Source organism: Nyctibius grandis, chromosome 16 (assembly GCF_013368605.1).
Source record: "Nyctibius grandis isolate bNycGra1 chromosome 16, bNycGra1.pri, whole genome shotgun sequence".
NCBI classification, from domain to species: domain Eukaryota; kingdom Metazoa; phylum Chordata; class Aves; order Nyctibiiformes; family Nyctibiidae; genus Nyctibius; species Nyctibius grandis.
In genome coordinates this window covers 5,708,692-5,733,036 of record NC_090673.1, presented here as the reverse complement: position 1 = coordinate 5,733,036, position 24,345 = coordinate 5,708,692, and the positions used below count along the sequence as shown (strand labels likewise).

Genomic DNA, 24,345 nt, shown 5'->3' with positions numbered 1-24,345 from the left:
TAGTTTCCTGTGATAGGAAAATAAATACTAAAAATGCATGATTCAGGCTTCTGTTAAATTGTTCCTCCGCTTGTTTATGCAGAGTGTTCATACCTACCAGAATTGTTTGCTTGTTTTTTTTAATAATGAAATGCTTAGAAAAACACCAATTTTTCAGTTTTATCTGGAAATCTACTATGAGGTGGATTTCAAATTTAAAGGCTCAAAGATCATCCAGCCCAACCGTTAACCCAGCACTGCCCAGCCCACCCCTAACCCATGTCCCTCAGCACCACATCTACACGGCTTTTAAACCCCTCCAGGGATGGGGACACCACCACTGCCCTGGGCAGCCTGTGCTGGTGCTTGACAACCCTTTCAGGGAAGAAATTGTTCCTGATCTCCAATCTAAACCTCCCCTGGCACAACTTGAGCCCGTTTGCTCTCATCCTATCACTTGTTACCTGGGAGAAGAGACTGACCCCCCCCCTCGCTACACCCTCCTTTCAGGCAGTTGTAGAGAGCAATAAGGTCTCCCCTCAGCCTCCTTTTCTCCAGGCTAAACACCCCCAGGTCCCTCAGCTGCTCCTCATCACACTTGTGCTCCAGACCCTTCACCAGCTTCGTTGCCCTTCTCTGGACTCGTTCCAGCACCTCAATGTCTTTCTTGTCATGAGGGGCCCAAATGATGTTTGGGGTTTTGCTTCACTGTGCTCACATTCCAGGAGGGCTGGCAGGAGGAGCAATGGTGTCCATGGTGCATCCTCCTCTTGTCAGGACCCAGTGTCTTCTGCTGCGTGGCTGGTGCTGTGGTCTTACCAGAGCGTGGTTCTCCAAACTGGATGGGAGCTGCACCTTCCTGAGCTCCACTGATGGGAGCATGCAGGCCCTTGTTCATTGTTGTTGAGCTGTTTGTCCCTACGACCTCCCACATGCACATTGCTATTTATGTTTCTTTCATGCCAATGTTTCTGTGACTGGTCTCTATATTACAATTTCACAACACAGAGCAAAAGCAAGGGCTCCCAGCCTCTCCTTGGGCCTCATTTACCACCCTGGCAGCTTAAGCCCTCGCTGGGCAGGGCCTGGCGTGGTGCTGAGAGGAGGTAAAGCGAGGGCCAGCAAGGGGAAAGAGGGAAAGAAATTCAGCCCCAAACACCACCAGCCCTGTACCCGAAAGCGGTGCCTGTGCCAGGAGGACGGGTGGCATTGCTCGGGCTCGGAACAAGCGCAGGCCGAGAGCCCCGGCCCCCCGCGGCACCCTGGGCGGGTGTCGCGGGTGGGCGGCGAGGGCCACGGCTGCCGCCTCCCTGCCCGCGGTGAGGAGGAGGAGGAGGAGCCCTCACGCTCCCGGGGCGCCGGAGCCGGCCGCCGTTCCGTGCCGGCCCTGTCTGCCCGTGGCGGGGCCGCCCCGCCGCCGCCATTGCTAAGGGACAGCGCGGCTGCCGCTGGAGGCGCCATAGAGCCCGGAAGGGCGCTCTCGGCCTAGAGCGGCACCGGAAGCGGCCGCCCCGTCCCGCCCGGTGCTGGAGGCGGGGGATCATGGCCGCCGGCGCGCTGGGCGGAGGCCCCGCTGGCGCCGCCATGTACTCGGCGGCCGCCGCCTCGCCGCCGCGACGGGATTTCATCTCCGTCACCGTCAGCCCGGAGGAGGCGGTGGGGGCCGGCAGCTACAATAACAGCAAGGCCTGGAGGCGGCGCTCCTGCTGGCGGGTGAGGGCGGGCGCCGGGCCGTGAGGGGACCCGGGCCGCGGGGGGCTGCGGGCCGTGAGGGGAGGACCCGGGCCGGAGCGGGAGGGGAGCTGTATGGTAATGGTGGGTAGCCCCGAGCTGGGTGCAGGGCAGTGAGGGAGCCCTGCTGGGCTGGGAGCGCCGGGCTGTAGGGAGGGGGCAATGAGGGGTGGGTCTGGGCTTGGGTGGAGCTAGGCTGGGTGTTGGGGGTCCCGGCTTGGGGGCCTGGCTTGGGATCCCCCATTCCGAGCTGGGGAGGGGGCCTAAGCTGTGGGCACTTGACGGTGGGGATGCCCCGGGCTTTGGGGAGGGGTCCCCCGGGCTTGGGGTCTGTGCTCAGCAGTGCTCGGGTGGCAGCTCTCCACCTGGCAGGAGCTTGTGGAGTACAGGGCAGTTGAGGGTGCTCTAAGTCATATGTTAATTTTTGTGAACAAAGCTGGGGAGGGGGATACAGTGTGTGTTTGAGGGGAGTCCTGCCCTCTGCTAGTGGGCATTTGGTGGGCAACACTGCACTCTCTGGGCAGGAGTGGAGGGGGGGTTGAGGTTTGGTCTTGGTGCCTTTGCCCCCGCTTGAAGGGGGAGCCCTGTCTTCTGCCCTAGTAGAGTAAAGGCAACAGTTCTGCTTTTTGTGGGAAGGCTGAGTGTGAGAAGAGAGGCCTCCGGCAGAGCTGTGTGGAAGTCGTGTCTGCTTGGGTGTAGGGAGTGGGCAGGCAGCTTTACCGGGGGTGGGAGTCTTGGGCTGGAGAGGCAGGGTGGAAAAGTGTGAGACAAAAGGACAAGATAACACTTGATGCAGGTAGGGGATGAGGTATAGCCACCTATAGAGGCTTTACAGCTGTCAGATGAAGTGTATGAAGAACTTATTTAGGGACACCATATGGCAGCTTCTCTCTTATTAACAGCTAGGGAAATATGGGGATAGGGTACAAAATGTTTCACCCTTCCTTTTATCCTTATTCTTTGTCAGAAAAAAAATAAGTGAGGTGGTGGTGAATGCCCTCAGGTATTCTTGTGCATCCCAAGACACCACAGTCAGTGCCTCTTTTCCCGTCCCACCCTGAGGAAAAGCAGGACTGCTGGCCCTTCTGCAGTTGGGAGATGATGATACAGTTGGCTGTGCAGGTAGTGCTGAAGATGAAGGAGTGGGATCAGCATCTTGCAGTGTGCGTAGGGAAGGGCGCACAGGATTGCTGTACCATCAGCAGTGTGGGAGGGAAACAGATGTGTGCTGTGGGGCTTGGCAGCGTGAGCACGTCAACAGTTCTTCACTGAAACATTCGCAGCCCCTGGTTGTTATTAAGAGGATGAGGATTATGGGAAGTGCTGTGGGGAGTAGTTTGTAGGAAACTGCAGGTTGTTCCCAAGTGTTGCATTGGCACTGAAGTGCCCTCTCTGTATGCCAAAGCCAGTAATTAGAGGCAAAGTGCTGCTTCCAGTGAATTTTGATAGGACTGTTAGAAAACTAATAAAATGGTTATTTAGCAGTTAATGTTTAACTCCAACTGCTTTCTCTCTAAATGGAGGAAACATCTCTCTCAGGCTAACGTAGCATGTGCTGTCTGACTTTTAGTGATTTTGTTGTATATACTTCAGTTTAAAAACACAATTTTGCCCAGGACTAAACTTGAAAACATTGTGGTTTTGTCTTGTTGGTTGTTCTGTTGCTTACGTCATTTTTGTGTGGCTGTGGGTTGGTGACTTTGTGGTGGCAGGACCTGTTCCGTGTGACAGCTCCGTATACATTTGTCAGAGGCCGGATGCCTGCCTTTTCTTGTCCAGTGACTGGTCCTTAGCTTATTTTGAGCCTTTCTTCTTTGCTGCAGTAACATTTTTAGTTTTCCTACCACTTCTGTTTCTTGTTTTGGATGTGTGTTCTGCAGTACCTCCCCAGCCAGAAGGGAGGACGGAGGCTTTTGGCTTATTTCCCGGTTGACATCTGGGCAGATGTGCAGGGCAGCCAGCGAAGGTTGTGATGAAAGTCAGTGCATTGTAGGTGATGCTTTCTGGGAATCTCGGCACTTGGCAGTCTCTGAGGTTCTTGCAGCAAGTGGCTCTGATGTTTCTCCGAGCCTGCTGTGCCATATGCTAGCGTGTTATAGTTCTGTTTTCTCTATCATCACAGAAAATAAGCAACGGATGTCTGTGGTAGGAAACAGAGGGTAAAATTAAACCTACTGGGTTTTGTGTTTCTTGCTCTGAATGAAACGATAAAGAGTTTATTTTTGACTGAGAAAGCTCTTAACGTCGTGCTAAATATTCTTCCTCTTACTTATTTTCTCTCCTAAAGAAATGGAAGCAGCTGTCTCGACTACAGCGGAGCGTAATTCTCTTCCTGTTTGCCTTCGTGGCAGGCTGTGGAGTCATTTCATACACAAGCATGGGGGAACAGTGGAAAAGTATGTGTTCTGTATAGCTCAGAATTACCGGAATGTGGTGTTATAGTTAAGAGATTGCTGTAGTTCTTATAGCTAGTTTTAATTTTTATTGACAATGCCTGGATGTATCCCTTAAAGTGCAGTTGTGAGATGATTTTATGTGACATGTTTCAATGACTTGTTTCTGTTTAATCAGAGATATTTTTCATATGCCTTTTCATGGTCTGTCTTGACTAGAGTAATGTTTTCCTTAGTTGATTAAGATTTGGAGGCTGTGAGTGGTCTTTTTATTATGTTTGTATGTAGATATTGGTAACCCAAAGCTAAGCAGCAGGATAAAATAATCCTCTCTTGGTTTCGATTGTCCATCAGATTAGAATTTCCAAGCTTTTCTACAATATACAACAGTACATTTACCTTTGATATTATCTTACTGCCTGTATTGAGAAGCTAAAATACTAGCAATTTAAAAAAATGTGCCTTTTAGCAGCCTAGTTGTATATTAGGGAGAGTGTTAATACCAAAAGACACTTTGTATCTAACAATTAGTGTGTGTTTATCAACGTTTTGTGAATGGAAACACTTTTTGGAGGTGCATCTGGTATGTCAATGCAGCAAACTGTCACAAATTTCTAGCTGGAGCCTAAACTGTTGATTCCTTGTGCTGAGCAGTTTTGTGTGTCTAGGTCTGACAAAGAATTTGGATGATCAGAGAACAGAAACAGCAATTCGTGGATTAAAGCTGGCAAATCCAGCCGTTCTACCAGCCCCCCAGAAAGCAGACGCCAACCTTGGAGACTACCCAGAGCTTTCATCACAGGTACTATGAGACGAAACGAGTTTTATAAACCTACTAAAGAGTTTGTGAAAGCTGCAAATAGTGCTTGGTTCCAACATTTGTTGAGGAAAAAGGAGTTAAAACTTGCAATAAAAGTCTGCTCTAGGTGGAATGCTCTGCTCTCAGGAAGGGCTTTGGTGTAGTATTTCTTGGCTTTACCTTTTTTATTTAAGTGTGGTGTATACTATTTCTTAGTCACTGATATACCTAGGAGTACCAGGACTTCGGGTCACGGTGACCTCTTGAGGCTTCGCTTTCCTGCTGTGATTAATTTGTTTGGACTGGGAGTGCTCTGGGTGTCAGTCTTGCTGTTGTGAGGAGCCTAAATAGAGTCGTGGCTGAATATGAGACCTCGGATACTGTCAGTGTCACACTGAATTGGAATAGCTTTTCTGGTAGCTTGAAAAATATCAGCAAACAGAACAAACAAAACCAGAACAAACAAAACAGCAGCAAACAGTTGGTAGGTGTTGAAGGGTTACATTTGTGGGGGGTGCAACGGGAAGGAGACATGAACTGCCTGTGTGGATTAGTGGAGTAGAGGACCTGTGGGAACTGTGTTGTTCCTCATGTATTTACCTCATGAGTTTTGGGATTTCTAGTTAATGAATACAAAATTTTGTATTACATCTTTCCCTCATCGTGCACAAATGTACATGTATTATTGTATAGTAATTCTCGGTGTTATCTAACACTGACATGGTGTAAGCTTTTTTTTGCATGGTTTTTGCTGATTCTAATAAAGATTTACTGTGCCCAGTAAAATGGGATCAAGGATCTCTACAATCCTTTGGCAGTGCCTTGTGTTAAATTGCTATCTGGTAGTAGTAGTGGTAGTTTTAAAAGTAATTTATCAGTGTAAACTTAAGAACTGGATAATTTTACCAAAAGTTTAAAGCAAATAAATAAATAAAACCCAAGGTCTTTATCATACCTTCCATCAGAACTTGCATGCTGATACAATATCAAAATAAGATTTATCTGAAGTTAGGTTTATCTGGAATGCTGCTGATTTATGGTGTGAAGTTTTACCACCATCTCTGCAACATACCAAGCATATTTTTTTTTCTTTATTTTGTCAGAAGCTGCCAAAACCGCCTCATGTTCGGCGTGGTCCTCTCAATCTTCAGCTCAAACCACCACGGAGGGATGTGAGGCTGAAGATCCGACGTGATACCAGCAGGGTCGTAGAAGAGCCGGTCCAGGCTGATAAAGAAGAGAAAACGGAGAAATCTGTTATCAGGTAGAAGTGTTTCCAGCAAGTTACAGTGCTCCCCCCCACCTCCCCCAAGATCCATTGGCTGTTGGAGTGAAAATTGTGAGGACTTTTTGTTGTCTGTGTCTGAGGTTGATTTCTTTCCTTGCATATATTTGTTCTCAGGTCTGGCCTGAACAGCTGTTGATATTGCCAGGCCGATTTATTTAATTTCAGTGAATGTGCAGCTTTTCTGTTTTTACTGTTTGCATCACAGAACTGCAGAGGATTTGGAGCCCTGCGAGGCTGTCTGTATTTCTAATGCACTTAGACACCCTTCATGCTCAGGAGAATTCTCAGTGTCTGTATATTTCCGCAGTTTGTTTTGTAATAAATATTAACGTACCAGTATCAATACAATGATACTGTCACAAGTGTCTTTGTCCTGGGCCAGACTTGGAAAATCGTACCAGTGTCAGTTGTTTTATCAAAGTATCGTGAGAAAAAGGAAATGCAGAGATAAGTCTCATTCATTTCCATGACTTTCTGTGATCAAATTAAGTCTTAATTACAGTCCTTTGTATTTGCAGCTGGAGAGGAGCAGTGATAGAACCTGACCAAAGTACTGAACCTCCATCTAGTAAAATAAAGGAACCAGAAAAACCTTCATCTGTGGAAGATGAAGACCAGAAGGAACCAGGTAAATAGTACAGTTAATGATACCTTTATTTCTGTTCACTTTTATGAATAAGTTGTGCCATTCTTCCACACACACATCTATTTTATTTATTTATTTATTTTAATTAAAGGAAACAAAAGTGTAGGAAAGGTTATTTACCTAGAACATCCAAGCTTTCAGTGTCCTTATTCCACCATGACAGCCTTCACGCTTGTTAGTCTTCAGAATTTTGGTTGAATTGCAGTCTCAGTATTTAGTATTGAATAAAGAATATTCTGATGCATAAATAAAACTTACCTGATGTGTCCAACGCCATGGCAGGAAACTGTTTGCTGTGGCCAGGCTCTGTGTCAGTGGGTTGCAGAGCACATGTTATAGGTGCTGTTCTTTGCAGCTCGGTGCTACCTCTGTCCTCTCCTAAAATGCATGTGTCTGCTTCTGGAGAATGCATTGGGTGTCCTCTCTTAGGTGCTACATAAAATGTTATCAGGATATGTTATCAGGACTGTAACTACCAAGGGGCTTATTTACTTACATACAAACTTCTGTGTGTATTCCCTCATGCTGTCTGTTTTTGCAGCAGCATTGCTTCCTCTGAAATTCTGGAACAAGGGGGTTGCAAGTAGAGAAGCTTTTGGTTTTGGGCTGCTTTGTTGCCTTGCCAGAAGATGATCTCTTTATGTTGAGTGGGCTGTGGAGATGCCCTCTGTTTCATCCCTTATCTTCTGAATTTTTGGTGCTTCTCTTCCCCCATCAGTTTCTTCTCAACCTATACATGAGAAACAAAAAGAATGTGCTGGAATCTTTGCACTATGTTTTGGTTTTGTTTTTTTCTTCTCTATGGAGGGCATGCGCTCAATTCTGATCTTCTTGCCCAGCTCTTTGCTTTCCTTAAACTGTTAGAATAGTACTGACAATAAATTTTAGTGACAAATCTTTGAAGTACAGCCTGTGGGAGGAGGCAGACATTCCCATCTTTTCTCCAGGAAAGGATAGTCTAAGGAGAGAGGGCTTGAAAGGGACAGCTTCATTTTTCAGCAATGGGTTTTCCTTTTTTTCTGCAAATACAGGGAAAGTTACTTCCTCTCTGAATTAAACTGAACTATTTTTAAGGCTCACTAGAAAGCTGCAGAAGTTGTTTTTGCAGTTGCTGTCCTTGTGGAGTAAAGAACCTGTTGTTCTGCTTTCTGGGCTCATATGAGGAAGTTCTGATATGATAAACATGGCATATTTTCAATGTGATGTATTTGGCTTGTGCTAGCTTAAAATGTATGGGCTTAGTTATGTTGTTTGGTGTTTCCCATTCTAGAAATCTTTCTTTGTTCGTAATTTTGCAAAACTTGAGCTAATGGGCTTGAAATTTTTCACGTGGGATGTGTAACATAAGCTCAACTTTACAGCAAATTGCAAACAAAAATTTGGTAGAGCTGTGGAAAAAGACATGGCTTTGCCCAAGATAGAAAATATAAATTTTCTTCCTTTTTTTGTATTAAATGAAAAGTTCAAGAGAAATCCTTTTGTATAACTGATTTTAAATTTAGCAGAAAGCAATGAATAAGACAGGGAAGATGAGGAAAAAATGGTATGTGGTAAAGTAGCTGAGGATTGTATTGTTAAGCATATGTATTCAGCAGCTGAATTACAGCTGATTTAAGCTATCTTAATTCTGGTATTTCCTGACTTTCAGGTCTTTGACCGTTAGTGATACTCATTTAAACTGTGCATATGATTGTTTTAATGTTTTATTTGCAGAAGTGACTTTTTTTTTTTGCCAGGGATTGCTGTTTTTAGCTGTCTGAATTACTGTCCAGAAACACTGACTGCTTACCCTGCAGAGGAAAAGGGGTACTGAAAAGAACAATCTGAGGATGTTTTTTCCATTACGCTGATCATTTAGTTTGGAAGAAAGTTTATTTTGGGTAGAATGCAGCAAAATGGTGTTTGGTATAGCTGTGTAACTCCCCTGCAGAAGTCTTGAGCAAGGGTCTGTTTTCCTGTTGCAGTGCCCATAAACGAACGTCAGATGGCTGTGATAGAGGCGTTCCGCCACGCGTGGAAAGGATACAAGGAGTTTGCTTGGGGCCATGATGAACTGAAGCCTTTGTCCAAGTCCTACAGCGAGTGGTTTGGACTTGGGCTCACCTTAATTGATGCCTTGGATACCATGTGGATTTTAGGCTTAAAAGAAGGTAATTTTTTTCTTCCTTCATATTTTCTCTCTAAAATAATTCCTTATTTTCTATTCAGGCAGCACACATTCAAAGTTCTTTGAGGAGAACAATTATTATGTGTGGCCAATAAGTTTAGTTTTCCTGTGAGGGTAAATACATATATAAAAAAACAATATGTATAAAAATAAATATCAAAAACCTCCCAACTATATTAAAGGACACCATTTTTCTTTGAATATAATTTTGAGCCAGAAAAAAAATACTCTGCTATTACATATAACAATGGATGTACCTGCTAGAAACTCAGGAGTGTATTAATAAGCCTCCTGATTTTTGTTTCTGTACTAAAACCCTCATGCTACCTTTGTGCCATTATACAGCCACTGTAGGCTCTCTACCCATCAGTCTTAGGTAGTTAGCCTGCAAGCTAACAATCTAGGGATTGTGTTTTATCACACCTATTATCAATATTTCGTATCTGGATTTAAGAAGGTTGTTTCTGTAAGGAATCAGTGGATGGAGAAGGGGAGTGTTCAATACCTCCTTCCTGAACTGCTCTGCTGTCAGTATTTTTTCACAGTTATTTTGGAAGTGACTGTGCTAGAAAACTTTCAAACAGGTTTTAAAAACTAAGCCAAAAATTCTGCAATTCTCTTGCAAAAAACTTACTTAATCAGTATTTAAGAGGGGTTTTTTTTGGTTGGTGGGTTTTTTTGCTTTTTGTTTTTGTTTTTTTGTGTGGTGCAGGCTATTTTTTTTAGTGGCATTTAAAAATTTCTGGAACTGTGTCTATTTAACCTCGGTACATAGCCACCTTTGTAAACTTTTATCAATCACTCAATTTTTTGCGTCAAGGTAGGAAGAACAGAGCTGTTAGTAAGGGGACAATAAACAGTCAAAGTCTTTTATGGTTCTATCTCTTGTACCTTTGAAGTTTGTGTAAAATATTAAATCAAATGAAAACTCCCTATCGTGTCTGCAGCTCTAGGCCTCAGCAGGCTATCTTGAAGTTTCATCAAGTTGACAGTGTGCTGCTTTTTTTTCATAAAAATTAATTGTGAACTGCATAGAGCTTTTAAAATAAATTATTAGCAATTTAGATGTGTTGAAAATGGGTTCTTGGTGAAGGCTTCTTCATATTTTATAGCAGTTCTTTTGCTGATTGCCTTAGAAAGCTCCTGGGGTTTCTTCTGAATAATGAGTATTATATAAATGAAAGATCTGTTTGAGATTGCCAGTCTTGTTTATAAGCTGATGAATGCTAACACTTCTGTGAAAGAGGACCTTACCTTTTCTGTTGTACTGCCAACATCTGACAGCGGAGATTTTTCTGTGGTTCTTCTCAGTCTACCTGACATCCAAGACATTTTTTCTCATGAGGACACAGAGGCATCCTTTTGCTTTGGAGTTAATCTCCTGTGGATTACCTTCAGTTTCTGGGAAACTGGTTGTTCTGCGCCTGCTCGCAAGCAGGAGTTTCTGGAAAGTGTGAGCGTCTGAGATAGCTTAGCCTTCACAGTCAGAGGCACGAGCTAACTCACATGCACCATGGAGTTAAGTTAGACCCTGTGCAAAAGCAATTGTTGGGTGATGCTGCTGCTAAGCTGACTATTGAATCTAAAATAGCATTTTTATTTTTTTTTTACATTCCTTTTTGGATTAGTAGTGTGATAAACAACCATTTTTGTTTCTGGAGAAAAAATGCCATACTGTCGGGATTTTATGGGTTAAGTGCTGAAGCAGGAGACAGGCTCCCCAGGACATTGCTAGACTAATGGCTGTTAACTGAAAATGTTATCTGTTATCTTGGTAGGTAACAGCTTTGGTTTAAAAAGATTTAATTAAAAAGTTCAGAAGGGTCTTGTGGAAGCATAAGTAATTGTCTGACGAGTCAAATGGATGGACTTAAAGGATCTCAATTTCTGGACTATTTGAGTGAAGTATTCCTCAATTTCTCCTTTTTTTAGACTGTTAGAAACTTTTTATTTTGCTGGGTGTTTATGTCTGTATGCATTTGTGGTGCATGCTGAATAACAATTAAGCTAATGGTAGTCAAACTTCTCCCAGCATGTGCTTTTCATGTTAGTTTTCCACCTAAAATTATGATCTCTATAGACAGATATAAGTAACTGTCATGGAATGTGTCTGAAGTTCATAACTGAATTACCTTTTATACTTTGCAGAGTTTGAAGAAGCAAGAAAATGGGTAGCAAATGATTTAGTATTTGATAAAAATGTGGATGTGAACCTCTTTGAGAGCACTATTCGTATCCTGGGGGGCTTGCTGAGCACCTACCATCTCTCCGGAGATAGCCTCTTCCTGGAAAAAGCTGTGAGTGACTGGTCTTACAAATGAAACTGGATTGTATATTCTGTATTGGACAAAGTTGAGGGAAGGTTCATCAGAAAGTTAAATGTTGCTATTTTGTAACAGTTTCATATTTGAAGTGGTGGGAAGGGGATTTACCATTAATCTTTAAAGCCTGTGCTGCTTTTTGCTCTCTGGGTAACCTCAGAGCCTTGCTGTGTTTTATCAGGTATTCTTATATGCCTGTTCTTCTGTTGATGAAGAGCTGACCCTGATAAAGTTCATGAAACAAAAGAGGAAATAAATGGTTGGCAAAGAGTAATAGTTGTCTTTCGTCACCCTTTCTGTGTGTCTTAACAGCTAATCTTTAGATTAGCTTGATGCAGTCAATGACTTCAGAATTATATCATAATTACATCATATGAATTCATGTGTATGAATTACATTACACATTGCATAGGGTTGCAGACTCAAATGAGGTGTGCGATCCAGGAGCAAGGTAGAAACTCTAGTCATTACTGTGAATAAATCCATGACCCTTTTTAATTCTTGGCTTTTTTGTACCATCTAAAACTAAGCTGCTGTTCTCTCTTTTTGTGTCTGCTTGGTGAAAGAAAATCTAAAGGGGTGTGCATGTGTGTATGTATTTATTTATTGTTTTGTTTGTTGTTTTGTCCTGTGCTCTTGGGTTTTCTTTAGAAAGACATTGGTAACAGGCTTATGCCAGCATTCAAGACCCCCTCCAAGATACCATATTCTGATGTCAACATTGGCCGGGGCACTGCGCACCCACCTCGTTGGACATCCGACAGCACTGTGGCAGAGGTGACCAGTGTTCAGCTGGAGTTTAGGGAGCTCTCTCGTCTCACTGGAGATGACAAATTCCAGGTATGGAAGAATCAGTTGATGTTTTTATCTTTCTCCATCTCTCTACAGCTCCACCACTGACTCTCCATCAATAAACATGCTCTCTGTAGTCTCTAAGTGATGTTAAATGAGTTGTGACACTCAAGATGAGGGAAGGAGAAGAAACAAAGTAATTCCAATTATGTTCTTAAATACAAAAAAAGTAGTAGTGAGGGTGAATAATTATTTTTCTCCCCCAGAAACAGCTTTTGATTAAAAACAAACAAACAAACAAACAAAAAACAAACAGCAAAACCAAAACAAACACCACCCACACCCTCCTCAACCCCCCAGTTTTTATCATTGACATTTTTGTTTGACACTAGGTTGTCAGATTTTGAAAAAATATTAAGCTAAACAGGGGACTGTGAAACTGTGCCTTGCTTAATGTCATTAGAATTCTGCGTGCGGTTTCCTGATGCCATCATCTAAATGCAAAGAACAAAACCTTGGTGTTGCCATCGAGGGAACTAAAATGTGACTCACTAGATAAGGGTCTGACAGCAGGTCACAGTGTAAGGAAGTTAGTTGAAATAAAAATAATTCCAGAGAAAGGAATATTTTCCACTCTTCTTTTTGTTTGGTGGTGGTGTTTTATTGTCTTAAACTGTAGCCACAGCTCAAGTTTTGAAGAGTGCAGTTATTTAAAGGAGTTTTAGCTATTGTTATTTAGCTGGACTTCTGCTTTGCAAATATGACTAAGTCGGATCATAGTCCCGTGCCATAGTCCTGGCTTTCAGCTGGGCTTACTTGAAGGCAAGGAAATAGTTATAATTATTTCAGAGTACTTAAATGGACCCAGAACATTTTTTTTGAGTCAGAAAGTTTCAAATCCTGTATTTAATATATTGCACGAGCTGAACTTGATGTCCCTGATGCTGATTTGAGGAAGAATACTTAAAGATTTGTTATCAGACTGGAGTTACAAGCCACAGTTTTATGCATCATTTATACCTGTAATTTATGTTTGCTATTTTCTTTCTTTTAGAAAGCCGTAGATGAGGTGATGAAGCATGTTCACACCCTCTCAGGGAAAAATGATGGACTAGTGCCTATGTTCATAAACACCAACAGCGGGCAGTTCACTCACTTGGGTGTCTATACTCTGGGAGCCAGAGCTGACAGCTACTATGAGTATTTGCTCAAACAATGGATTCAGGGTGGGAAAAAAGAAAACGAGTAAGTTCTTTCCACTTCTCATATCTGTGTGAGAATTACGTGAGCTGTAAAACTTTCTGTTGTAGTTTGCTGCTTAAAGAAAAATAATGTATGTGCCCAACAGTAAACGCAAAATATCGTTGTCTTTAAAAGCAAGCTAAGCAAGCAAGAGGGACCTGGGGTAACTTGATGTAAAAACAGCATGGGAGTTAGGCTTAGTCTCAAAACTTCTCCTCCTCAGAAAACTTTTCTTCCTCAGCACATCAGATGCAAGGAGTGTTACAGACAGGAGAAGAGAATCAAGTCTTTGCAGTAGATATGGAGCATAATTAGACACTTCTGAAATACTGATGGTACTTCATTTCACCAGTGATGTCTCTGATTTTTCTCTGGGTTTATTAGGGAAAGGTGAATCCTACAAGATGGTTGAGGTGGGAGATTTAATCCATAAGGAATAACTTTTCTTAGAAAGAAGAGGAGGCTGAAGTTTGATGTTTGTGTAAACGTTGCTTTAGGTCTCTCATGTTTCTTTTATCTGCACTGGATAAGTGGAAGAGCATGTTTGCAAGGAGCAGAGGAATCAAGACATATTGGAAAAGGAGGTTTTCTCCGAAACAAGACAAAAAATCCAAGCAGTTTTTGTCTGTTTATAAGCTAATTGTGTTGAACTTGTTCATGTCAAGGGGTTTAGTGCATACAGAGTGACAACGTGCGCCTCTCTGAGGCATTACTTTATATCAGAGCAGGTGCATCTCTACAAAGAAGGTTTGCATCACAGCATTTTCCAAGCCATACCTCACTGTGAAAAGAGAACCGTTGTCTTTGGGACCATGAACGGTGGCATTTTGTGAGCCTCAAAATGGAATTATCCAACAGGGTTTTTTTCCACATAAAAGTACTTTGAATTAAGGGAAATTCCAATTAAATACTGTGAAACAATATTTCACAATGAGAGTGGTCAAACATTGGAAAAGATTGGTGAAAGTCATTGAATATCCATCTTTGGATGGAGATACTACTACATCTTTGGAAGGAGATACTAAAAAATTGCTTGGATAAGCCCTCAGGCAACCTGATCTAATTGAATCTGCTTCAGAGCAGAGGGTTGAAGTAGAGACCTCCAAGAGGTCCTTACCAGCCTAGATTTTCTGTGATTTCAGTTATTGTAGTTCTAAGGATTCCTGAAACAAAATCTGGTTACTGCCTAGAAACAGAGTTGGGGGTATGTTTTCTTTAATTCTTATATTTAGAGTTTACTTGAAAAGCAAACCCAATATTGATACATGGTAGCAATCACTAATTAGTGTCCAGTTGATGGTGACTTTATGGGTTTTTTGTCAGTGTTCACATTTGGTTAAATATTGTTCTTTAGACTGAAATAATGGTGTCCAGAAGGATTGTGCTGAATATCAGCTATGATTAAATGTGTTCTGACTGCATGTATGTGAGCCAACGGGGAATGACTTTAATTCACAGACTGTTGGAAGACTATATGAAAGCCATAGAAGGAGTGAAAAAGCATCTTCTTCAGAGATCACAACCCAAGCAGCTTACTTTTGTAGGAGAGCTTGCTCATGGCCATTTCAGTGCCAAGATGGTAAGAAGTAAAACTGCATTTAAAACAAACAAACAAAAAACCAAAACAAAACCAAAACAAACAAAAAACAAAACAAAACAAAAAAAAAACACACACAAAAAAAAAGAGAAAAACCACCACGGAAAAAAAAAAACAAAACCCAACATGTGGACAGGCGAATGCAAAGCTTCTGTGCTGTCTTTCCCCTTTCCCCCCTCCAAACAAAAGAAACCAAACCAACAACAAACAAGAAAAGCAAAGACTATATATAACCAGAGTGATGGCAGTACTGAGTAACTAGTTTGTAGATACTAGTCACCTGTGCAAACCAGGGGCCTTCTCTTTGAGTTACTGGAGTAAATCCATTTATGTTCCTGTAAGACTGAACGTTTTCATGCTGGAGTCAAATTTTCTTTCTATTTTTCTTCTGTTTTGGTCATAAAATTTCAGTGTCTGAAACTGTTGAGGCAGAGCCTATTTTATGTATTATCTATTTTCCATGATTCAAAATATATGTGGACCCTTGCACACCTGCCTTTTTAGACTTACCTTCAAAAGACGCAGGTGATCTAATGTTGTGTTAGTGGATCTAAAAAAAATACTTCTGGTAAACCAAAAGACACTCTCTTCTCCCTTGCCCTGACCTCAGACCTTTCTTTCAGAAACTTGACATAAAAACATTTTCCAGCTTAGTGATGGCTCTGTAATAATGCTGCCTGCCTCATGCTACATGACATCAGCATTGTTAAAAAGTTACCCTTAAGTTCTTGGTACCTGAAATGTGTTTTGTAGAAGAGAAAGAAGAAAGGGAAAAAAAACAAACAAACAAACAAAAAAACCACCAAAACCAAAGACACACACATAGGGACACAGAGAGGCACATGCACAGAAATACCTGTTTGTTGTGTAATTTTTTTCCCCAGTAAGAGTTGTCTTGTCTTGCAGGATCACTTGGTTTGCTTTTTGCCTGGTACTTTGGCACTGGGAGCTCACAATGGATTGTCTGCTGATCATATGAAATTGGCTGAAGCCCTTATAGAAACCTGTTACCAGATGTACGCTCAAGTAGAGACAGGCCTGAGTCCAGAGATCGTACACTTCAATCTTCATGCACAAAAGGACCAGAAAGATGTGGAAATCAAGGTGAACAGATAGCTGGCCTGAACTGTAACTCGATGATTCTTCTGTATCTCTATTCTGCTGTTGACACTCCCAGATGGATATTGGTGATGTGCTCTGTTGTGGAGCAGCTTGTTCTTCTCCTGCCTTGCTTTCTAGGTGTACCCTGGCTTGTTTTTAATTACCTCTGTAGTGTATTTAGAAGCTGAGTTATGCATAATAAACTCTTTGGGGTAGATGGAGATGGGAATCACTATTTTTCTTCCTGCACGTGTCCTTGAGGAAATTCCCTGGCTGAATTATTCTTGCCTTTTTTTTTTTTTTTTCTCTTGCAGCCTGCAGACAGGCACAACTTACTACGACCAGAAACTGTGGAAAGTCTTTTTTATATGTACAGATTCACTGGTGATAAGAAATACCAAGACTGGGGCTGGGAAATCTTGCAGAACTTCAATAAATACACACGGGTAAGATCAGCTTATAAAGACCTTGTTCTGCCAGGACTGTATTCAGCCACTTTCTCTCTAACAAGAAGTTTGGAAACCTACTATCTTTCAAGAGTCACCATATACCTGTGGGGAAATTCATAAGAACACAGAGAAAAATTCAGTTCATGTAGTACCTTACAGTTTGAGATACGCTACTTAGTACCTTCAGGGAAAGAACTTGTATTACATTGATTAAAAAGTAAAATGCAGAGGCTGTATGCAGGCTACCAAAGTGTCTCTACGTCTTCTTGGAAGCTGTTCAAATCTCTAGTGCAAGCTTTTATGGAATTCAGAAGCTGAGAAGGACCTGGATGGATTGAAAGAACCCTTTGGCTGAAGTAGCAGAAAAAAAAAATTGCCACAAAATGGCATTAATGCTTTAATAGGGGTTTTTTTGTATTCATTGTGACTACAGTGCTCATGGAGATACCACTCTGATACGCTGTGAAAGTGTGGCCTAGATGCCAGTGGTCACTAAACATCCATGGTCTGTTCTTAAGAGAATAGCTATGCTACTTGACCAGCTCTGATGTAGAAATTGCACTAGTTACTTTCTGTACATTTGTCCAGACACTTCAGTGGAATGTTCTTTGTGATACCTCTTTAAATTAAGCATAAACGAACTTCTTGCTTTATTTTATCCTCACACTTCTTTTAAAATGCAATGAGATTTTTTTTATAACTGAAAAAATAAATGAAAAACAAGTATGAAATGAAAAATGCTGATCTGTTTCTTAGCACTTATTTTCCCCAGGTGCATCTGGATGTTAAGAAATTAAAATAATTTATTTTAGATTATTGAAATCTACAAAATTTCTGCTTTTTTCTTTGGCACAGGTTCCTACCGGTGGTTATACTTCCATTAACAACGTCCAGAACCCCAGTAATCCAGAGCCACGAGATAAGATGGAGAGCTTCTTCCTTGGGGAAACACTCAAATACATGTTTCTGCTGTTTTCAGACGACATAGACTTAATCAACCTTGACAAATATGTATTTAGCACAGAAGCTCATCCACTCCCCATCTGGGTGGCAGAATAGATTGGGTGTCAGTAGACCTTCCAGTGGTGGCATTTTTATCTTCAAGTCACTTTACTTTTCAGGATTTGAGGAGAGATGTTATATTGCACCTTTTTTGGCTTAAAACAAACAAAACCTTTGGGAAAGCTCCTCTGGTTTGGAGAAGTCACATCAGTCTTAAATGTAGTTCTGGGTGGTTCTGGGATGGCCAGGCTGTGCCCTCCTAAGCTGGTTTTCCTGGTATCGATAATGAGGCTCAGAGAATAATTGTGGACCATGACATTCCCGGGGCTCTGGTGAACCAGAACTCACATATGTCAGTCTTAGGAAATGCTCATTAAATATCAGGAATGCAGCAAGTTGTCTTACAGCACAGGATTGTCCCTGGAGAGAAGGAATAAGCCTACAGGTTTCTTGTTTATTCTGGATTCACTGAAGTACTCAATTACAGCACCATTCCTTCCGAAGAACGTAGTGTTTCGGGCGGTAAATGGAATAAACGAACTCTAACGTCGTCCCAGGTAGAAGCAAAGCTGTCACCATCGCTACGATACTCTGATCTCATTTCGAACTACCGGGCTACGCTGCGTCACGTCAGAAGAAGGAAGTGGCAGCAAAGCATCTGTTGTACAGTGTCTTAGTTTTATAGAGCACTTTGAATAATCTGTTCAAGCTGTGGCTGAAATGAATGATGGGAGAGAATTTGCTGCTGGTTTGGCTCAAAGTGGTATATAATTTTGTAGAGGTATTGCAGTTTTTTTAACTTATCTGCAGGAATGCAGGAAATAATGTGAAATGCCAGTGAAACTACACATGCATTTTATATGTTGTGTCAGTTAGACTCAGGTATTCTGACTGAAAGCGGCTTTCTGGGATTGGGCACTTGGGAAAGCTTGTGAGCACATGAGGTGTAATTCCAAGTCAGCCTCCTTCCGTCCCTTCCTGTCCAGGTATTGCATTGTAAGGTGTTTGTTGACTCAAAACAAGCTTACAACTGTACAGGAAAGTTCATGTGATACATTATTTTTTTGGATTGTGGAGAAATTTTCAATTCTTTTTTCTTTTTTTTTTTTCCTTGGGCGTACTTTGTGTAGAAGTATTTTCATCAGTAGTATTAAAAGCAGTCAGTCTAAATGTGTTACAGTTCCTGGTCCCAAGAGAATCAGTGAAATCTGTTCAGTTGCTTCAAGACAAAGCAGACCCAGGGTTTTTTTAAGAATCTTATGGGAACCCTGGGATCTTTCATTTTTATATGTGCAAATGTATTTTTAAATCATGAATTTGGAAATCAGCTTTCTGTAGGGCTTTTCCTTTTGCTTTTGTAGCTATTTGGACGGTGCTGTATTCACTGGTGAGTTCTCAGAAATGTGCTTGCTCATGTTTCTTAAAGAGGTTGTTCTCACCAAAATGTCCTTTCCCCTCACGTGAATGGGAGCAGCGGGACGTACGCAGGTGTGGGATACAGTCCCCTCTAAATGCAGGGCTGCTAAATGGAACTAATTAAATCTGACCGTAGTGGTTAATTTTCCAGTGGCTGAGGGGGGTATGTGTATTTTATTGTATTTGTAACTTTTGATTTGTAAAGTAAGATGCATCTTTATTTGTTTTATGCTGATCAGTTCTGTTTGCTGCAGTCAGAAGTTACCCTTGGGACCGTTCTTTAAGTCTTTTAAAGAATATTTAACATTCCATGTACTAATGATGGCTTATGGAAATGGAGAAATTTTACAAGTTATTTAAATGCACCTTTTTCTGTCATCAAAGGCACCCTGGGATTCGCAAGACCTGACAAGTTTGTGCAGAATGTTAATGTTCCTCCAGTTCACATGCCACCAGTTACCCTGGAAATTAGTTTCTCACTTATGCATGCAGTGGAGTCTAGTAGCTGTAGCCTTTGTCTGCACAACTGATTTGCTCCTAAGACTTTTTGTTTTCTTTGACATAAGAGCGAAGAAGGAAAATGCTGTTGAAATGTGGGAGGAAACACCTTCAGTGTTTTTGTTTGTGGAGCAGGTTTGTGTTACTGAGGAGCTGAGATTAAGTGAGACTACCCAGGCCCTACTGACTTTGGCTTGTGCCTTTGATTGAAGCTAGTATTGAACACTCAATTAATGACTTTGCTATGGATTGGAAAACTGCCTGAGTTTGGCGTTTCACCTGTACAGCAGCCCTGCTGAGGAAACAAAGAGATTTCTTAGAGGGTGGAATACATATAAATGCTCATTAAAAATCTGCTGTTGTTGAAGTCTTATACTAGTCTTAATATAATCGACTTTACAAACGGGACTGTGAGAGTCTGTGTGATAATTTTTTCGCCTTATGATTGGCTTGAGAGTAATAATCTATTTCAGAATGAGATAAAGGAAGGAGAGAAGAATAAATCGTCACTTTCACAAAATCATTGTAAATGGATCAACTGAGGCATCCAATTATCAGGATTTAATATTTTTGCAATTATGCTAATATTTATTGGTGCATAGTAATTCCAGGAGGTAAGAATCCACCTCTTCATGTGCAAAGATGAGTTTACTCTACCTGGGAAGGTGAGTCAAGTATCCTGTTTTTAATCTTCTTTGGTTATACTACCAAGCCATGAAATTATATCACACACTTTAATAAACTTGTAATTTATTTTAAAAAGATCTGAAGATGTCTCAGCTGGAAGTGTGCTTTACTGGTCTCTAATACGCAGCTCTTGAGGGACAGCAGTACACACCGGCATTACCTTGTGTAAATCTCCAGCTCAGCAACTGGAGATCTCTTGTACAACTTAAAAATGAAAACAAAACACCCCAAACCCACAGCACTGGATGAGGCTGACAGGGTCTTTTTTTATATAACTGGTCACTAGCGGAGGCCCCTGTGATCCTCCATAAGTAGTGACCATACCTCTGCTTTTCCACTAGTCATCTAATATTTACTTTTTGTCTAAAAATAACTTAGCTTCAACCTTAAGGTGCCTCCTGCAACCATACCGTTCAGGACAGTGACGATTCTGGGGCCTTCAGGCAAGCTTTTATTATTTCCACGATTCATAAAGCCGTCTCATTCGGAGCAGGTGAGCATGAAACCCCCACAGTGTGGTTTTGGCTTCAGTCAGTGATTTGGCCTTTTGTTTTTCTTCTGATGCTTGATTAGGGGCAGGTGGGACACTTCAGAAAGGTGAATTTCCACCGTCATGACAGAGGAGGTAACACATTCTCAAACGCAGCTCAGCAGGCTGCTGTCTTTGTCTCCCGGTAGCTGCCTTGCACCCGGCCGGAGGCGGTGGGGATGGGCGTACTCACAGCCCTCTGCCCGCTGAAGCTCCCACGCGCTGCTCCCACGCTCTTTCCATCCCTGCAGATCGCACCCAGCCCCTGATGATGCTCGCTTCGAGCTTGCGCACCTCTGTGACGGACGGGGGGTCAGCTGGATTGCGTCCTCTAGAGAAAGCAGAGCAGCGTGAGCTAGTCAGGGGGCCAAGCCAGGGAACTGAAGGACAGAAATTATCTGGTTTGTTTGTGAGATTTATGCCCTGGAAAAGAAGTTACAGTGTCACACCGCAGCCCCGAGCTCTCCCTTGCATCGGTGGCTGCTGCCCTCTGCTTCAGGCCTGAAGGCTGATGGCTAATGCCAAAAGACGCTGGACTACTTCACATGACTGATGGCTACCGGCTGTCACACACTTGTGCCAAGCCCTGTGCGAGAACATGTTCTAATGAAAGCATGTGAGCTCAGTGCCCAGTTCTGCACAGAGCGGCTTCCCCGAAGGCTGGAAGAGCCTGTACTGGGGAAGAAGATTGCTCTTCCACAGTTCTGCTGCAAGTCTGGTCTCCAGCGCTCTTTAAAGTAACTCCTGGTTCAAGGCCAGGTTGGATGGGGCTTGGAGCAACCTGGTCTAGTGGAAGGTGTCCCTGCCCATGGCAGGGGGGTTGGAACTAGGTGGTCTTTAAGGTCCCTCCAACCCAAACCAGTCTGTGATTCTGTGATTCTTTAGGCTGTGGCTTCCTAAGCTCAAACACCGAGGGCAGTAGGATTTTGTCAGCCAAAGGAGGGTTCAGTACTTACCGGAGATCTAGGTGATGAGCGCCTCCTTTAACGGTCAAGGCAATCAGCGAAGGACTGAGGCTTCTATTTATCTGGAAGGAGCAGAGACAAACTCTCACCAAGTTACCGGGCAGAACTGGACATCAGTCCTGAAAACTGGAAGACAAGCTGGGCAGGACTGGGGAAAAGCATGGGAAGAGATCCTTGGTAGGGCTGGTATGGTGGGCATGGCTGACAGTCCTAATGAGCCAAACCATCTGTTGCAAATGAAGGGAAGCTTCCCCCAAGGTGGGAACCATCAGCCTGTTCCAGTACAGGCGGTTTGAAGCAACAGGCTCCTTTGGGCCCGTGCACCCTGAGCAGCCTGGTCCTCCTGCAGCTGGGATTGCCAAGCCAGCCTCAACCAAGGAACTCTTGCATCAGGAGCTCAACTAACTCAAAATCCAGTTCTGGGTCATTTTTGTTTGTAAATTTTAAACTACAGCTCTGCCACCGCTCTGCAGTGCTGTTGAACCAAAGCCAAAATACGCCCTGGCAGCACTGAGACAAAGTCCTGACACAGAGACACAACGGGCTGTGGTTCAGACCCTGCGTGTTGGGTCAGGAGGCTCCTGCTGTGTCTGCAGTAGTGAAGCCACCTTTGCTGCATCAGTGTTCCTGGCTGCTGGACTCTATTCAGTGTGTCCACCATTAATGGCCAGAGGCTCCTGAATGGTTCAGCATAAAACAGCCGCTTGCAGAAACTCAAATAGGCTAAAGAAGAATCGCCAGTGGTGCTCTGAGAGGGAGGGGGGGGGCGTATCACCTGGAAAGGCTGCGCTCTGTGCCCGGTGTGCAGGAGTGCACATGCTTACCCCACCTCCAGCCCATGGGTCCAAGTCTCCGTTTGAAAAAATGATGTTGCTTGCACTTTTCAGGTCTGAAATTCAGAGAGATGGCATTTGAGAGGCATCCTTCCTGCCCAATCACCCAAACGTGTTTGGCTACTGCAGCAAACATGGCCAAGGACAGAAAACACAGGAGAATAAAACAAATTCTTGGCAGTTTTGGGGTTTTCCACTTTTGTCTCAAGGAAGTACAGAAAGGTCTGTTTGGCTCAAGTCAGCACAAGGCTGCGACTTTCTGCCAGGACTTGTTAGTGCGCTGTGCCTGTCCCCACGGAGCTCAGCTGGGCAGAGGGGGGACAGGCAGACAACTACAGGGCAATGCAAAGGGCCGAGCAGCCAGCACAACTCACCTCCTCCCCAAAAGTTCGTCTGCAGCCAGCGTGCTCGTGGCTTCACGTGCCATTTGCTCTGACAGTACTTCTCTCGCATGGCCTCCGTGAAGGGCATCTCGGGGAACATGTCAGTCACGTTGTTGCTGTTGAACGTTAAGTTGATCTCGGTGCAAACCTAAGAGAGGTACAAGAGCTGTCATGGGGCAGGGGGGATAACCAGGGCAGCAGCTGGAATCTGTTGGTGTCTCCCACACCTTACCTGGTAGTCCCAGGCCTCGGCATCCGAGCCAATGCCACAGCCCGTGGGGTCAGCACAGGACTGGTATAGCTGGTATATGTCGTAACACCGTGCCGAGCCGGAGGAGTTGTAAAACACCCCTGTCAGGTGGGAACACAGCACAAAGCCAACCTGTCAGTACCTCTCCAACCCACCGCCTCCCACACAAGCCCCACGGCCAAGAGCAAGCAGAGGGGCAGCTATCCCAGCTGGGCAAGCGTGTAAGGCTGCAGGGTCTGCACCAGTGTGAGCTTACGATCCAACTTTATGCCAGAGCTTTCAGATGGTCTCAAGCCTGGCTGCACAATATCCTTTGCTTCTGCTTTATCCACGAGGAGGAAGAATATTGGCTGAATATGAGCCAGCTGTGTGCCCAGGTGGCCAAGAAGGCCACCAGCATCCTGGCTTGTATCAGCACTAGTGTGGCCAGCAGGACTAGGGCAGGGATCGTCCCCCTGGACTCAGCACTGGTGAGGCCGCACCTCGAATCCTGGGTTCAGTTCTGGGCCCCTCACTACAAGAAAGACACTGAGGTGCTGGAGCAAGTCCAGAGAAGGGCAACGAAGCTGGGGAAGGGTCTGGAGCACAAGTGTGATGAGGAGCAGCTGAGGGACCTGGGGGTGTTTGGTCTGGAGAAAAGGAGCCTGAGGGGAGACCTTCTTGGTCTACAACTGCCTGAAAGGAGGGTGTAGTGAGGTGGGGTCAGTCTTTTCTCCCAAGTAACAAGTGATAGGACAAGAGGAAATGGCCTCAAGTTGTGCCAGGGGAGGTTTAGGTTGGAGATCAGGGACAATTTCTTTACTAAAAGGGTTGTCAAGCACTGGCACAGGCTGCCCAGGGCAGTGGTGGAGTCCCCATCCCTGGAGGTGTTTAAAAGCCGTGTAGATGTGGTGCTGAGGCACATGGGTTAGTGGTGGCCTTGGCAGTGCTGGGTTAATGGTTGGCCTCGATGATCTTAAAGGTCCTTTCCAACCAAAACGATTCTACAATTCTATGAAGAGGCTCCCAGGTGCTCTCTGCTGTCTCTGCTCATGCCAAAAGCCAAGCAACTGGCTCACCAGTCCTTGGGAGAGCCGGAGCCTCTGATTCCCCAATGCACCCAGGGGCAGGCTCTGTACAGGACGTCAGCTGAATGCTTCAAACTGAACGGGACGCAACTGCTGAGTCTTTCCCACCCCTCCTCCCCGAAAGTAGCTGTTGTCTGAATGCATCAAATGTAGTCAGAGGGCCAAGGGTGGCACGTCACAGACAGGATTTTGTTTGACTGTTGTTCAAGA

General features: G+C 43.7%; 3 protein-coding genes across 3 annotated transcripts in view; 2 read left to right on the top strand and 1 right to left on the bottom strand.

The window, feature by feature from the left end:
* Positions 1-1,503: 1,503 nt before the first annotated feature.
* MAN1B1 (mannosidase alpha class 1B member 1) lies at positions 1,504-20,191 on the top strand. The gene is made up of 13 exons (XM_068413849.1): positions 1,504-1,692; positions 3,998-4,106; positions 4,772-4,905; positions 6,006-6,166; positions 6,709-6,818; positions 8,801-8,986; positions 11,152-11,300; positions 11,976-12,164; positions 13,171-13,361; positions 14,817-14,937; positions 15,862-16,059; positions 16,371-16,502; positions 17,361-20,191. Exons 1-13 carry the CDS (start codon positions 1,522-1,524, stop codon positions 17,562-17,564), a joined length of 2,055 nt encoding a protein of 684 aa, XP_068269950.1. The 5' UTR covers positions 1,504-1,521; the 3' UTR covers positions 17,565-20,191.
* The window catches only part of DPP7 (dipeptidyl peptidase 7), a 22,607-nt gene continuing 18,325 nt past the window's right edge, over positions 20,064-24,345 (bottom strand). The window contains exons 9-13 of the mRNA XM_068413850.1: positions 23,051-23,169; positions 22,810-22,966; positions 22,427-22,491; positions 21,594-21,664; positions 20,064-20,968 (exon numbers count right to left, since the gene is read on the bottom strand). Coding sequence (XP_068269951.1) covers positions 20,827-20,968; positions 21,594-21,664; positions 22,427-22,491; positions 22,810-22,966; positions 23,051-23,169 — 554 coding nt within the window. The 3' untranslated portion in view covers positions 20,064-20,826. The remainder of the gene's footprint in view (positions 20,969-21,593; positions 21,665-22,426; positions 22,492-22,809; positions 22,967-23,050; positions 23,170-24,345) is intronic.
* LOC137670794 (kelch-like protein 9) overlaps positions 23,425-24,345 on the top strand; it is a 7,015-nt gene continuing 6,094 nt past the window's right edge. Inside the window, 1 exon segment of the mRNA XM_068413881.1 lies at positions 23,425-23,476. Within this exon segment, the coding sequence (XP_068269982.1) occupies positions 23,425-23,476 (52 nt within the window).